This window comes from Scyliorhinus canicula, chromosome 4 (assembly GCF_902713615.1).
Source record: "Scyliorhinus canicula chromosome 4, sScyCan1.1, whole genome shotgun sequence".
NCBI lineage: Eukaryota > Metazoa > Chordata > Chondrichthyes > Carcharhiniformes > Scyliorhinidae > Scyliorhinus > Scyliorhinus canicula.
Window position 1 is genome coordinate 118,680,273 of NC_052149.1, and position 16,155 is coordinate 118,696,427.

The following is a 16,155-nucleotide window of genomic DNA, read 5'->3' on the forward strand; positions in this document are numbered from 1 at the left end:
CTAACACTTGAAGAAATGCAACTCTATTTTATTGGACTCTTAACTATCATACATACTTTAACTGTGGGTTGACACTATGCTGAGTTGACTGGAGACCTGAGGCTAACGTGACCAGACTATCTTACTACCACATGGTGGATGTTCTAGTTGTTACTCACAGGCTCTGACTGTCTCAGAGACTGGATCCCCAGAGAGCGGGAAAACTAGTGCCCTCTGGCTTTATAGTGGCCGTGTCCTGTCTGGTGATTGGCTGCTGTGTTCTGTGTGTTCATTGGTCATTCTGTGTGTCAATCAATGCCTGTCTGTGCACCATCATATACTTATGTGTATATTATGACATCTTCTCCCCTTTTTTTTTACTTAAAAAAAATGTGTATAGGTCAATAAATAGTGAGTGTGTGTAGGAGCCTGCCTATATACAAAGTACGTGAACATATTTACTTGGGAAGGTGTCTAGTGCAGATAGAGGGCAGATAACAAGTTAGGAAGAAACAATATGTACAGATGTGTAAACGGATCACAAGGTAATGCAACATTCAGTCTATAAATTCAGTCTCTGTGGCGGGCGACGAATTCTGGTTGACCGCTTCAAGGGTGGGTCAGGGGCGGCCTGCACTGGAACGTGCGGAGCTGCCTCCAATGTAGAGGGCGGTAAGAGAAGTGGCAGATCGGTGGCCTTGTGGAAGGGCGCGTTCTGAGGAACCAGCAGGCGAGGTGGGACAGCACGTTCAGGTGGCGAGTGTGGAAGTAGCCGCAGTGCCCGCCTATTACGCCAAAGAAAGGAGCCATCAGGCATGCGAACGAGGAACGATCTCGGGGCCACTTACTTGACCACCACAGCTGTGGCAGACCAGCCACCGTCAGGTAGCTGAACACGAACTCGGTCAGCAGGGACCAGAGCAGGGAGATCTGTGGCGTGGGCGTCATACGCCGACTTGCATTGGACCCGAGACTGTTGGATCCTTTGCAGGATCGGAAAATTGTCAAGATCCGGGATGTGGATTGCCGGCACCGTTGTCTGTAGTATGCGGTTCATTAGCAGCTGTGCTGGGGACAGGCCAGCGGACAAAGGAGTCGCCCTGTAGGCTAACAGCGTCAGGTTAAAATCCAAACCCGAGCCAGCAGCTTTGCACAACAGTCTTTTAACAATGTGGACCCCCTTCTCAGCTTTCACATTTGACTGAGGGTAGTGGGGGCTTGAAGTGACGTGCGCAAACTGTACTGCCGGGCAAAATCCGGCCACTCCTGACTGAAGAAGCACGGGACATTATCAGTCATGACTGTCAGTGGAATGCCATGACGGGCAAAGGTCTCTTTGCATGCCTTGATTACTGTTGCTGATGTGAGGTCAGTCAGTCTGACCACCTCGGGGTAGTTAGAAAAATAGTCCACGAGGAGGACATAGTCTCGGCCCTTTGCATGAATGAGGTCAATACCAACTTTGGACCATTGGGAGGACACCAGTTCATGAGGCTGCAAAGTCTCTTTCGGCTGAGCCAGCTGGAACCTTTGACACGTTGGGAAATTGAGGACCGTGTTGGTGATATCCTGACTGATGCCTGGCCAATATACTGCCGCTCGGGCTCGACGGCGACACTTTTCGACCCCCAGGTGACCTTCGTGGATTTGGCCGAAGACCAGCTCTCACATGCTCTGTGGGATTACTATCCTGTCCAGCTTCATTAGTATGCCGTCCACTACTGCCAGATCATCTTTTATATTATAGAACTGTGGGCACTGCCCCTTTTGTCATCCTGGCCGTCTCCTGACGAATCTGTACGACCCTTTCATCAGTGGCCGGAAAGTTGGATGCACAAAACTTCACATGAGCGTCGATCTAACAGACGAAGTCCGACTGCTCACACGGCATGGTGATGGATCTAGAGAGTGCATCGGCCACAATTAGCTCCTTGCCTGGGGTGTAGACCAGGTCGAAATCGTAGCGGTGGAGTTTGAGGAGGATACATTGTTGGCGTGGCGTCATATCATTGAGGTCTTTCTGGATGATGTGAACCAATGGCCTGTGGTCCGTCTCGACCGTGAATTTGGGGAGTCCATACACGTAATCATGGAATTTTTCAATCCCCGTGAGGAGGCACAGGCAGTCTTTTTCAATCTGAGCATATCGTTGCTCAGTGAGTGTCATGGCTCCAGATGCATATGCGATTGGGGCCCAGGAGGCGGATTCGTCCCGCTGGAGCAGTACTGCCCCAATGCCAGCCTGGCTCACATCGGTGGAGATTTTCATCTCCTTGGCAGGGTCGAAAACACCAGTACCAGGGCCTTGGTGAGTTTTGCCCTGAGCTCACGTCACTCTCGCTCATGTGTGGGGAGCCACTGGAAGTCAGTAGGTTTTTATCAAGGTGGCGGAGAGCTGTGGTGTGTGATGCAAGGTTGGGGATAAACTTTCCAAGGAAGTTGACCATCCCTTGGAAGCGGAGGACCGCCTCTTGTCCTCCGGGGTCTTCATGGTGTTAATCGCCGGTCAAAGGCAGACTATCTCAAGGTAGGTCCGTCAAACTCGAACATGACTCACTGGTACCATGATGTGTTGGGTAAGCTGGGTTTGCGAGGACTGTGTTTACTGCAGCAGTGAGAGAGACAGGCTTCCAACAGTTGAAGAAATGCAACTCTATTTTATTGAACTCTTAACTATCATACATACTTTACCTGTGGGTTGACACTATGCGGAGTTTTTTTTTTAGAATTTACAGTGCAGAAGGAGGCCATTCGGTCCATCGAGTCTGCACCGGCTCTTGGAAAGAGCACCCTAGCCCCTACCCAAGGTCAACACCTCCACACTATCCCCATAACTCAGTAACCCCACCCAACACTAAGGGCAATTTTTGGACACTAAGGGCAATTTTTATCATGGCCAATCCACCTAACCCGCACATCTTTGAACTGTGGGAGGAAACCGGAGCACCCGGAGGAAACCCACGCACACACGGGGAGGATGTGCAGACTCCGCACAGACAGTGACCCAAGCCAGAATCGAACCTGGGACCCTGGAGCTGTGAAGCGATTGTACTATCCACAATGCTACCGTGCTGCCCATGGTGTTGACTGGAGACCTGAGGCTAACCTGACCAGACTATCTTACTACCACATGATGTATGTTCCAGCTGTTGCTCACGGGCTCTGACTGTCTCAGAGGCTGGATCCCAAGAGAGCGGGAAAACTAGTGCCCTCTGGCTTTATAGTGGTCGTGTCCTGTCTGGTGATTGGCTGCTATGTTCTGTGTGTTCATTGGTCATCCTGTGTGTCAATCAATGCCTGTCTGTGCACCATCATATACTTGTGTGTATATTATGACAGTACACATCTCCAAAAATCTGTCCTGGTCCACCCACGTCGACGCTACCACCAAGAAAGCACAACAGCGCCTATACCTCCTCAGGAAACTAAGGAAATTCGGCATGTCCACATTAACTCTCACCAACTTTTGCAGATGCACTATAGAAAGCATCCTATCGGGCTGCATCACAGCCTGGTATGGCAACTGCTTGGCTCAAGACTGCAAGAAACTTCAGAGAGTCGTGAACACAGCCCAGTCCATCACACAAACCTGCCTCCCATCCATTGACTCCATCTACACCTCCCGCTGCCTGGGGAAAGCGGGCAGCATAATCAAAGATCCCTCCCACCCAGCTTACTCACTCTTCCAACTTCTTCCATCGGGCAGGAGAGACAGAAGTCTGAGAACACGCATGAACAGACTCAAAAACAGCTTCTTCCCCACTGTTACCAGACTACTAAACAACCCTCTTATGGATTGACCTGATTAACACTACACCCCTGTATGCTTCACTCGTTGCCGGTGTTATCTAGTTACATTGTGTACCTTGTGTTGCCCTATTATGTATTTTCTTTTATTTCCTATTCATTTCATGTACTTAATGATCTGTTGAGCTGCTCGCAGAAACATACTTTTCACTGTACCTCGGTACACGTGACAATAAACAAAATCCAAATCCAATCCAGTCCCCCACCCCAAACTAAGAAAGCCCTGTCCCCCAGGACCACTATCTCAACCCAAGCCAAAAACAAAGAAACCAGAAGAACTAGAAAAAATAACCACCCTTCTCTCCCCTCCCAACCATAATCCCCCACAACTCTCCCTCCCCACTTTGCTTCTGTTAATTAGCATACCTGCTAGCACGGGGACCCCCACCCAAGGCAAAGAACACACTTCTTTTATACCAAAGCCCCCTTATTCCTCCCCTGCCCTAACTTGTCACCGCATCACACCAAGCTCTTTTGTCCCCACCTCTTCTCCCCCCCCCCCCCCCCCCATTACCCACCAGACACCACACATTTTATATCCCCAACACCAACACCCCTAAACGTGATATAGCAGAAACAAACATAATTCCCCATCTTTATTCCATGGTCCTTTTTTAAATGGGTCAGCAAAGTGATCTCTGGCTTTGTTTGGGCGGGCAAGGCCCCGCGGGTAAGGAAGGTAATGCTTGAGCGGGGTTGGGGAGAGGACGGGCTGACGCTGCCAGGTTTTAGTATCTATTACAGAGCAGCGAATATAGCCACGATCAGGAAGTGGGTGGTGGGGGAGAGGTCAGCATGGGACCGTATGGAGGCAGCTTCATGCAAGGGCATCAGTTTGAAATGAAATGAAATGAAAATCGCTTATTGTCACGAGTATGTGTTTGCTCCTGGCATCACATTGGAGGTGGTGGAAATGGCAGAAAATAATCTGTTGAATATGGCAGCTGATGGAGTGAAAGGTAAGGACAATGGAACTCTGAACTCTATCGTGGTTATGGGAGGGATGGGAAGGGATGAGAGTGGAAATGCAGGAAATGTGGCGGACATGGTCGAGGGCCATATCAACCATGGTGGGCGAGGAATCTTTGATTGAAGAAAAAAGGAGACATCTCAAACATTGGTGAGGAAGATTACACCATCGGATCCGGTGTGACGGAGACAGGAACTAGGACAAGGGAATAGAACATACAGTGCAGGAGGCCATTCGGCCCATCGAGTCTGAACCAAACCACATTAAGCCCTCGCTTGCACCCTATCCCCGTAATTCAATAACCCCTCCCAACCTTTTTGGGCACTAAGGGCAATTTAGCATGACCAATCTACCTAACCTGCACGTCTTTGGACTGTGGGAGGAAACCGGAGCACCCGGAGGAAACCCACGCAGACAAGGGGAGAACATCCAAACTCCACACAGACCGTGACCCAGCAGGGAATCGAACCTGGGACTATGGCACTGTGAAACCACAGTGCTATCCACCTGTGGTCCCGTGCTAGAGTGCTTAGGAGTTCTAGGATGTGAGGAAATGTAGTCGAGGTAGCTATTGAAGTCAGTGGGCTTATAATGAATACGAGTTTGACAGCTAATCCCAGAAATAGAGAGCGAGGTCAAGGTGGAAAGAGTTAGAGATGGATCATGTGTCTGCGTGGGTTTTCTCCAGGTGCTCTAGTTTCCTCCCACAGTCAAAAGATGTGCAAGATAGGTGGACTGGCCATGCTAAATTTCCCCTTAGTGTCCAAAAGGTCAGGTGGGGTTGTTGGGTTATGGGGATAGGGCATGGGAGTGGGCAGGATAGGGTGCAGACTCGATGGACCGAGTGGCCTCCTTCTGCACTTTAGGGGTTCTATATTTCTATGTGAAACTGAGAAAAGATTGGAAATTGGAAGCACACTGTAAATTTTGCATGCAAAGAATTTTGTTCAAAGTGTAGCATTTAATGACTGAAATCTCCATGAGAGGAAAATGTCTGGAAAATTTAATTAATATTAGCACAAAATTGTTGCTGTTTGTACATTGCCTTCAAATGTAGTCTGGTTTGAATTTCTGTTCACTAAATGTGTAATCCAAATGAATTCATCTTTTTGGCTGGCAAGATTTTTTTAAATGTCTGATAGTATTTTCAGAGTACAGTTCTGAGTTTTGATATAGTGTTTTTCTCTTCATGTTTGTCACATGAGCTGTAAATTAAATCCCCCATAAAGCAGGAAATGTGTCTAGAATGAACAGATGGGTAGCAGACTCTGAAAATGCTTTTCTGAAAGTACTTCAGGCGAAATGTAAGTGGTTTGTGTGCAGGCGAGCACTGAGTCTTAAATCAGTATCAATGCCGCAAAATTGATGAGATACAAATTTAGTACCCCAGCTTCACTTTATTTCCGATCATGATATCTCCTTGCCGGGGAAAATATAATCAAATCCTGCCCGGTTAATAAGTTAGCCAACTGAGCAGCCAAACCGTTAAAATATTCAGAGAAATCCGAGATCACTCAGTCCAGGAGCAGTGACTGTGTTTTTGGTCATCAGCCAACTTCACTAAAACAGATTAATTAGGCCATTTGACTCGACTTTTGCTGGGTTTTGTTACGTGTATTTAATTGGCATGTTTCAACAAATTACAATAGTGACTGTGCTTCAGAAATACTTTTATGGCTGTGAAATTCTTGCAGATATCCTACAGTTGGGTACGGTATTAGAAATGCATTTTCCATCTTTGTGAATGTGATATTGTACTAATAATCCAGAGGTTCTGCATTTGAATTCCACCATGACAAACCACGATGGGCAGCACGGTAGCACAGTGGCTAGCACTGTTGTTTCACAGCTCCAGGGTCCTAGGTTTGATTCCTGGCTTGGGTCACTGCCTGTGCGTAGTATGCATGTTCTCCCGTGTCCGTGTGGGTTTCATCTGGGTGCTCCAGTTTCCTCCCACAAGTCTCGAAAGACATGCCGTTAGGTAATTTGGACATTCTGAATTCGCCCTCCGTGTACCCGAACAGGCGTCGGAATGTGGCGACTAGGGGCTTTTCACAGTAACTTCATTGCAGTGTTAATGTAAGCCTTGTGACAATAAAGATTATTATTACTAACAAGTGACAAAGATCATTCAGCCCATCTCATTTTATCAATCCAGCAAGACCCAGCAGTCCTTGCCTCCTCCATCCAAACCAATTCCACATTTAACTGTTTTTTCATGATTCTTGGATTTTTCACTTCAGTTGCTCCATCTGAAAGCTCTGTCTAAGTTTAGATTAGGCTTTTATGTGAAGAATTTGTCATGTCCTTTGACACTCATGTAATAACTGACAATGATCTCTCTCAAAATTCTGGAATGAATACCATATATATATATATATATATATATATTTAAATATCTATATATTGAACATAAATTGGCCTTTCTGATATGTGCCTTCAAATGCGAACACTTGGAGGAAGTAGTAAATCCGGGTATTTAATGCTGTTTGCCCCCAGTTTCAAACTTGCTAACATTGTTTTAATGTTCTTCATTGACAGCCCTCTTGCAGTACTGAAAGACTTTAGCTTTTGCCTCTTTCCTTATTCTCTATTCTGATTTTTCTCAGCTTTTCTAATCACCTTTTTGATCTGTTGCCTCACTTTCTTAAATTTAACCCAGTTGCTCCTCCATTTTCTCTCTCCAAGATTTAATTTGTACTCTAACCTATTAAAGGTCTTACTTGCTTAGTCTGATCCTGTGCTGGTCTTCAGTGTGCATTTGTGTTGCTTGCTCAGCATTATTCCTTTTAAGCTATTATGTCTTCCAAAATAGTCTTGATGAATCTCTTAATTACTTCAGTTGTACTTCAAACATGAGCCTTTTGAAGTTATAAACTTTTCTGAATCCAAGATTGTGTTGAACCCATTGTCTGATCACTATTGCTTAGGCATGCTCCAGGCTCCATTCCCTGTATGTCATCTGGATCATCAATGAGACTTGGGGAAAGATGAGCCTGGTTTCCCTTAGCTTTAGTGTTAAAACCTATGGAATGTTGTTTTGGGGAAGATGGATTCCCAGAGTTCAGGAAAGTGGATAGATTTAGATTGGGGATAATTGAAGCATACTGCCTGGGTAACCATTATTGTAGTACATTGTAAATCTTGTTCTTTGCTGTTGCCTTTCTTGTGTTTTAAAGTTTAATAAACGTTTTGTCATTTAAATAATTCACAATAAAACTGATCCCTACCGTGACCGAGTTTCATCTCTTTCCTCACATTTCTTTCCCAATCACAAATATAAACAGTTAAGAACCAGCGTTCCAAGTTTCCCTTCTGGGATTTGGGATACCCTCAAATTGACCATCAGCAGGGTTCAGAACATAAGAAACGGCACTGATTTTCTTTCCATTAAATAAATAACAGTGAAGAAAATAAGTTGGCAGCTTTTGTAAGCATACATTGCGCCCTGAAGCTTTGTAGAATAGAGCTTTTTAATTATATATTTCAACATTTTTCTACAATCTCAATACAGTCTTTTATTTGCACTTCCATTATTTTTGATTTATTTTGCCATTCAACATAGCAGTCAGAGGAGCCAAGTGGTGGTTCACAGTCAGACTCGATAACTACATCTGATATCGTTAGATTTTTAACTAAAATGGGCAAATATTGGGCAAAAATGGGCATATGTGCATGCATGAATGCACATGCTTGTCATTTAACTGTTTACTATTTGTGACGATAATGTGGAAACTCTGGATGTAGTTGCTGTCAAAGCCTCAAAACTGGTGTGGTAAGTTTGAGAACCTAGGTTGTAGTCTTGCAATTGGTGAGTTGACACCAGAAGAATTGACCATTGCAAGTTACTTGCTTGCCATATAAACCCAACCAGTTTACTCGTCAGGAACACTGCATCTTAGTGGTGATGTTACGGGACTAGTGATCCAGAATCCCAGGTTAATCATCTGGGGACATGGGTTTAAGTATCATCAAAGCATTCCAGTGGAATTTGAGTTCAATAAATATGGAATATATAGCTGGTCTCTGTAATGGTGACCATGAAAGCTATCATTGATTCTTGTAAAAACCCAGGCACGGAAATATGCCATCCTCACCTGGTCTGGCCTACATGTGACTCCAGACCCACAGCAATTGGTTGATGCTTAACTGCCTCTGAAATGGTGAAGCAAACCACCCAGTTCAAGGGCAATTAGGGTTAGGTAGCAGCGAAGCGTAAATCCCATGAAAGAGTTTTTTTAAAAACTTGCATACTTCACAGAAGACCCTTGCCAGACCTGAAGAAATTCCAGTCCCACACAATTGTTTGACCCTGAATGCCCTCGCAAGCTAATCATCTATAAAAGCAATTACTATAAGAAAGCAAAGGTGGCACAGCAGGAATATTTATGTCGTATCCAAAAACACATTTTGAAACAAATTTGACTTCAAGGGATAAGTTACAGTGAGATGGAATTTTCTCCATACCAATGTTTTTCAAACTTTTTATCCTGGGTCCCACTTTTGTCAACCGGCTGACTTTTGTGATCCCCACCAGCCGACCTTCATGACCCATGTCACTGACTTTCATGACAAACGCCACGCTCACTTGCCTTTAATGTGAAAGGTTAGCTTGCTTGGTCCTCATGATCTAACTTGAATCAGATTCAAAGGAGAGGGCAAGGCACATATGAGGTGCAGACGTCAGCCAATTTCCTAGTGCCATCTTCATCTTTATGAAAATGGAAGATCCAACCTCACCTATGTAGGTCATCATGAAGGACAATAGCAACAGAATGCGTGTTTTATTCAGCAGTGGATACTCCTGGGAGATGCTACACCAGAATGCTAACAGCCTCATGGGCTTTTGGGGTATATTTAATTTGGTATCACAGGTCAGGTACAGCAGTGTAGTCTTATAATTTGGAGGCAGCTGTAAGTTAATAACTGGCTCTGGGGTCTCAGCCTCAAAAGGAATTTTTCACCCACCACTTGCAAAATCTGAAAATTCTCCTCTCATTTACCAGTACTTCCCTGCATATACTACACTTTGCATCCTTATTTGCATTGGCACAATTGACAAAACCATACCTCAAGAAATCATCTTCATACTGCTTTGTTCCCAAGTTATGTTTCTTCTTTGTAGGCTATTAACCAGAGGCCCCAGAACTCTGTACTGAGCTAACACTGGCACTGCTCTCTCCTGCCCTGGACTCTCCTGTGCTGCTCTCTCCAGCACATTCAGTTGTGAGGTCCTGTCCAGTAGGTACATTGTTATTTGAGTCTCTGGCAGTCTTTTACTTTAAAGAAAATGATCCACCTTCACAGTCTTCTTGCCAGCAGCTAGAAAATGAAGCAGCTCTGCTCCGTGATTTGACACCAAAAGTACGTGCATGGAGGGCGCTTGACATGAACTGTACAGGCAGGGCGCGTGACCTGCTTTCTGCTGCCGCTTCTAGCAGGAAGACTGCATACAGCCTCATTTATTTTCATTTAAAAGGCAGAAGTGGCCACCATTCTCAATTTAAAAGCCGGTAGTGACCATTGGCCACTTCTCCCGCGATCAGGACCACCTCGGGAATTACGTGACTGGTTGCTCTGTGACTCTCGCAACATCCGCCCGAAGTGCCCACTTTGAAAATCCCTGCTCTCCAGCAGCTGCAATGTTTAGTTCTGGTGTCTTAATAAACAAACACAGATAATTCTGAACATACACAGTAAGCCTGTCGGCACCTGTAAGGACAAATTTATGTTTTGGATGCGGATCCTTCATCAGAACTGGAAACGTGTACTGCAGAGCACTAAGGGAAAAGGCAATTCACAACGAGTGATAGCGAACAATTGTCTGTACAGGTGGAGTTTCCATTTTGTGTATATTTGTTGTTTTCTGATTTTATTTCAGTTGCTGATTATTTTTATTTTCCTTTTTATTTGTAACAGTTATCTTCATGCTGTAATTACTTGTCGCAAAACTGACCGTTATTTCGATAGAGACTCAGTTAACTGAGAGAGAAAAGGATTTGAGCAAATCAATTGTGCTTTAGCACTTTTTAAAATCGGTTTCACTTGTTGGTGCATGGGGGGAAAAAAAGGATCCACATTTTCAGCTTGAGTGGAGTTGCTCTGAACTCACTGAACTCAGACTGGCAACGCTGCAGGGAAAGATAATAACCTTAACATAAGGACTCAAAGACTGGATAAAGTGATTTGTAGTGCTTTAGTTTGTAACAAATCATCCACTCTGAGTTTGCTAATTTGCCACTCTGTTTTTGTATTTCAGAAAATTTAATCAATGAACCAAAAGATCATGAGGTGATGATGCAGATTGATTGTCAGGTGATGGCCACCAGAATCATTCGCATAAAGTCGTCATCTATCCCTTCCTTTCTACGAGAGCATCGGGAAAACCACACGGATTCATACCAGCGTCCATCACCTGCACCTATTCACACGGCACCTCCTATCATCACAGAGTCTGCCCAAGTGAATGGGTTCAAACTTTATCAGTAATGTTTTGCTGAAACCACACAACTTTTTGAATTGCTGCACTGTTACCCACTGGGTCACAGGGCCAAGTTTGAATCCAAGGTGGGCGCGTGATCCAATTTTCTTTTCCTTTAAATTTAGAGTACTCAATTATTCTTTTTCTAATTAAGGGTGGGTGATCCAATTTTTGTCCAACTTGAAAAACAAAATGATTGGAGAGGGATTTTTTTTTTTTCAATTTGATATCATCTAAGGTGATGCAGTGCAACTTAACCCAGCCCAGTTTGTTCTGAAGATGATTCTGATTGTCCGTAATTGACATTTATAGCAGTTTCACTTTGGTCTGTTGAAAACAAAAATCTTGCTTTGAACAAATTTTGCTTGTGAAATGTTGCAGTCAATGGTTTTGGGAGATGAAACGTTTGGAGGGAAAACCAGCCATAAACCCTCCAGCAAAAGCAGTAGTTCTAAGCATTCTTTTTTAACATAAATTTAGAGTACCCAATTATTTTTTTTCCAATTAAGGGGCAATTTAGTGTGGCCAACCCACCTAACCTGCACATCTTTGGGTTGTGGGAGTGAAACCCACGCAGACACGGGGAGAATGTGCAAACTCCACATGGACAGTGACCCGGCCCTGGGTTTCAAACCCGGGTCCTCAATGCCATAGTCCCAGTGCTAACCACTGCACCACATGTGGCCCAGTTCCAAGCATTCTTAATCTTGCTCTGCAAAATTACTGTTACCAGAGCAAACACAGTGAAACCTTGATGCATCAGCGTGCCTTGTCATCAAAATTTGGCTACTTAAAATGAGCATTCTGTAATTCCTCAAAAAGGTGTAATATTCAAAAACCACTAGAGAGCTTGTTTTTCTTCAATTCTGCTAATCCAATAGCCATTAGTGGAACACAAACATCAATGTCCAATATATGAATCATAATGCTTTTACTGATTGGAAAAGAAGCAATCCACAGCTTAATTCTGTTATGTTGTTCATCTTTGTTCCGAGCGTCTTTTTCTGAAAAGTTTGTTTCTAATGCTTTGGGCAATGTGTCTATTTCACAAAGGCCAAACCTGTGATTGCTGTAACTAAGATATATGCTTAATCGTCTAAATGAGCCCAGCTGCAGCAGTGAAAAATTCAGGGGAGCACATTTTGTGTCAGCAATGATGTGACCAAATTCTTGAAAACATTATTGTGGAAAAAAATTGTGGAAGATTCAGGCCACTTCAACACTGGACACATTTTATCCTCTTGCCACTTCTTATCCTTTCTGTAGGGCATTGCCCAAGGTTCCTAAAGACCTCACTCAGATACCTTATCCAAGTTGATTCTTGTTTAAGTGCAAGCCTGCACACAGTGAGTCCAGGCTAGTTGTCCATTTTAACCCACCACAGCCAAGGTTGTGATATGCAGGAGCTCCTGAATTGATGATCAGGAGCAGGAATTCTGATTTGCTTCTCTTTTTCACATTGAACCTGGCAATGTTGAGAATGTTATCATTTGCATTCACTGGTCAGGCTGGCAAGGGTCAGACCTATGTCTCTTGGCTCAGTATCATGGCATATTTTAATGCAGTTTGTGATCATTAAATTTGAGTTCAGATCAACCATTTCCATGATTGTTCTTGTCAGGACTCAGCAGTTCCTTGTTCTTCTATAATCAGATGGAAATTGGGGTACCCTGTATTTGGGTGCCTCGGCCAGTTCACTGGAGTTTATCATCTACGTTGTGATCTGACAGCAAGGTTGCTTGAAAGAGGCTAACTTTTTGCATCATGAGCGCTACCCTGCTATCACCAAGAGCTCCATTCCAGCAAACCTGATCAGTCTATTCCAGTAACACCTGCTGCTCCTATCGGTAACCTGCTACCATTGAAGCTGCTTATTCCAATGGCAAAGAACAACGTTTTCCTTTATTCTTCACTAATACTACCCAGGAGTGTTCAAAGTGCATCCTGAGAAAGCTGATGGTGTTGGTCTAAGTTCAGGGTCTCATTTGTTTCTTTCCTCTAGCTCAGACTTGCAATTTTGTTTTTTAAAGTTGCACTTAGAAGTTCTTTGTTCATGCTTTCTTCAGTTATATAATTTATTTTGAGATTCCATTTTTTCAGCTCCTTCTGGAAAGGCTGTGAAGTTGAGAATGTTTCTGTGTTTCATTAAAGTTTATCGTTGGTCATCTGCTGAAGTAATTTATCTGTACATTTACGACATACACCTTTAGAATCAATGTTCTGTCGCAAACATGACATTTTTAGAACTCGTCACTGAATTTAAATTTACTTTTGCTTTTAGTAAGTGCAACACAAAAAGACTATATGTACCTTAGTGCTCCTGTCCACCACCATGATCAATGTGGCCAAAAAGCGATTACAATGTATTTTCTGCACAGAACAGGTTTGATGGAATTAACATTCAAGAAGACTCCAAATTGTCCACAGCAGGAGATCTTCAGATGATCTTGTGGATTTGTGCTTTTTTGGGGGACTCAGCAACACCTTTGAGTAAGGAAGCTTAACTAAGATGAATAATTATAACATGAGTTTATTAAAGGGCCCAGTTGCCTGCTCTGTATAATTCCCAGTCCAAAACATTAATCTCCTTGTCATCACCATCCCACCTCCATACCCCGGAATTGCTTGGATTGTGGCTTTTTTTTGGAAAATATTTTTATTCACGGCTTCTTACATATATATACAGAATATCAGAAGAACAACACATCAACGCAACAAACAACCACAGATCTCTAAACCCCCCTATACCAACACCCCACCATATCCCGTCTTCCCCGTTTTACCCCCTTATCACCCCTCCCACTTGCTGACCCCTCAATTCTCCTTGAAGAAGTCGATGAACAGTTTCCACCTCCGGGTGAACCCATCTACTGACTCCCACAGAGCGAACTTGATTTCCTCCAACCGCAGGAATTCTGCCTGATCGCTCACCTTTGGCGGCTCCGAGTCCTGACAACCTAACAAAATCCGCCTCTGGGCAATCAAAGGGCAATACATCGGCCTCTAACCACCCCATCCCCCCCCCCCCCCCCACGGACTCCCAGGTCTTCCGATACACCAAATATTGCCACCACTGGACTCGGGCCACCCCCACACCCAGATCCTCGGACGTAACATCCCAGAGCCCCCTCAATCTTGGAGTTCACAGAACATGTGGATGTGGTCCACGGGTCCCCCCGCGCACTGCCTACACCTATCCTCCGCCCCCACAAAGAGCCTGCTTATCCTCACCATCGTCATGTGGGCCCAGCGCACCACTTTAAACTGGATGAGGCTTAACCTCGCACACAACGAGAATGCATTTACCCTCCGCAAGGCTTCTGCCCACGTCTCGGCCCGCACTTCTCCACCCAGCTCCTCCTCCCACTTGCGCTTAACCTCCACCACCGGAACGCCCTCCCTCTCCATCAATTCCTTGTATGTATCCGACACCTTCTCCCCTATTTTGTCCTCTGACAGCAGCTTATCCTGCCGCATCAGAGGCGGCAGTCCCGGGAAGGACGGCACCTCTCTCCTCACAAAATCCCTTACCTGCAGATACCTCATACAATTTCTCCAACCCAGCGAATTTGCACCCTATAAACAATCCCTAAAATATTCAATCCCCACCTGCCACCATCCCCAAAAGCTCACGTCCAGTCGCGCCGGCACAAACCTATTTTTGTCTCATATCGGCGCCCACAGTGAAATGCCCTCCAGCCCAAAATGTTGCCTGTACTGCCCCCACACCTTTAACGCCAACATCACCACTGGGCTCATGGAGTACCTGGTCGGCAGGAACGGCAGAGGTGCCAACAACAGAACCCTGAAACCCATTCCTTTGCACAACGGTGCATCCAACTGCCCCCAGACTGACCTCTCCTCTACGGCCCATTTCCTCACCCACAAAATATTCTTTGCCTAATAATAATTGATCAAATTTGGCAATGCCAGCAGCCCCCGCCCACTCCCCCCGCACCTGCTCTAAAAATGCCCGCCTCACCCGCGGGCTTTTCCCCGCCCCTACAAATCCAGAAATTATCCCATTAACCTTCCTAAAAACAGATTTCGGGACAAAGATTAGGGAGGTTCTGGAACACGAACAGAAACCTGGGCAGCACTGTCATTTTCACTGACTGCATACCACCTCTTAAAATCCACCTTCATCCCCTTACCAAACGAGCCAATTCAATCTATATAGCTGGGCCAAATCCTGACCACCTGGATTCTTAAGTACCTAAAGCTCGTCCCCACCACCATAAATCTCCTTTCTTACCCTCTGGCATCGGGAACACCTCTCTCTTTCCCATGTTCAATTTTTATCCCAAGAACCAGCCAAATTCCCCCAAGATCTCCATAATCCCACCATTGCTGACCATTAGGTCCGAGTCCCTTGACACCTGAAGCGCCATTGACAATGGTTCTATCACCAAGACGAAAATCAGCGGAGAAATTGAGCACCCCTGTCTCATCCCATGGTATAGCCTAAAGCACCGCAAGCACACTCGGTTCGTCCGAATGTTTGCCACCGGCACTGTATACAACAGCCAGACCCTATCCACAAACCCAACCCCCCCCCCCCCCCCCCCCCAGCACCTCAAATAAGTACACCCACTCCACCCGATCAAAAACTTTCTCCGTGTCCACCACCACCCCCACTTCCTGCCCCACTGAGGGCATCATAATCACATTAAGTAACCTCCGCACATTCGCCAACAACTGCCTTCCCTTCACAAATCGCGTCTGGTCCTCCCCTATCCCCAGCACATGGTCCTCGATTCGCGATACAAGCAGCGCCGGCCCTAGGGTTGCTGGCGCCCCGGGCAAGCTGAACTTCGGCACCCTTGGAGGGGGGCGGGGCCGAGGGAGGGGGGGCGGGGGAGGGGGCGGATCCGAGGGGGGGCGGGGGGGACCGAGGGGGGGGGGGGGGCGGACCCGA

At 45.5% G+C, this 16,155-nt stretch overlaps 1 protein-coding gene across 1 annotated transcript in view; it reads left to right on the top strand.

The window, feature by feature from the left end:
* The window catches only part of atf6 (activating transcription factor 6), a 440,428-nt gene extending 427,026 nt beyond the window's left edge, over window positions 1-13,402 (top strand). The window contains exon 16 of the mRNA XM_038795101.1: window positions 11,016-13,402. Coding sequence (XP_038651029.1) covers window positions 11,016-11,245 — 230 coding nt within the window. The 3' untranslated portion in view covers window positions 11,246-13,402. The remainder of the gene's footprint in view (window positions 1-11,015) is intronic.
* The last annotated feature ends 2,753 nt before the right edge of the window (window positions 13,403-16,155 follow it).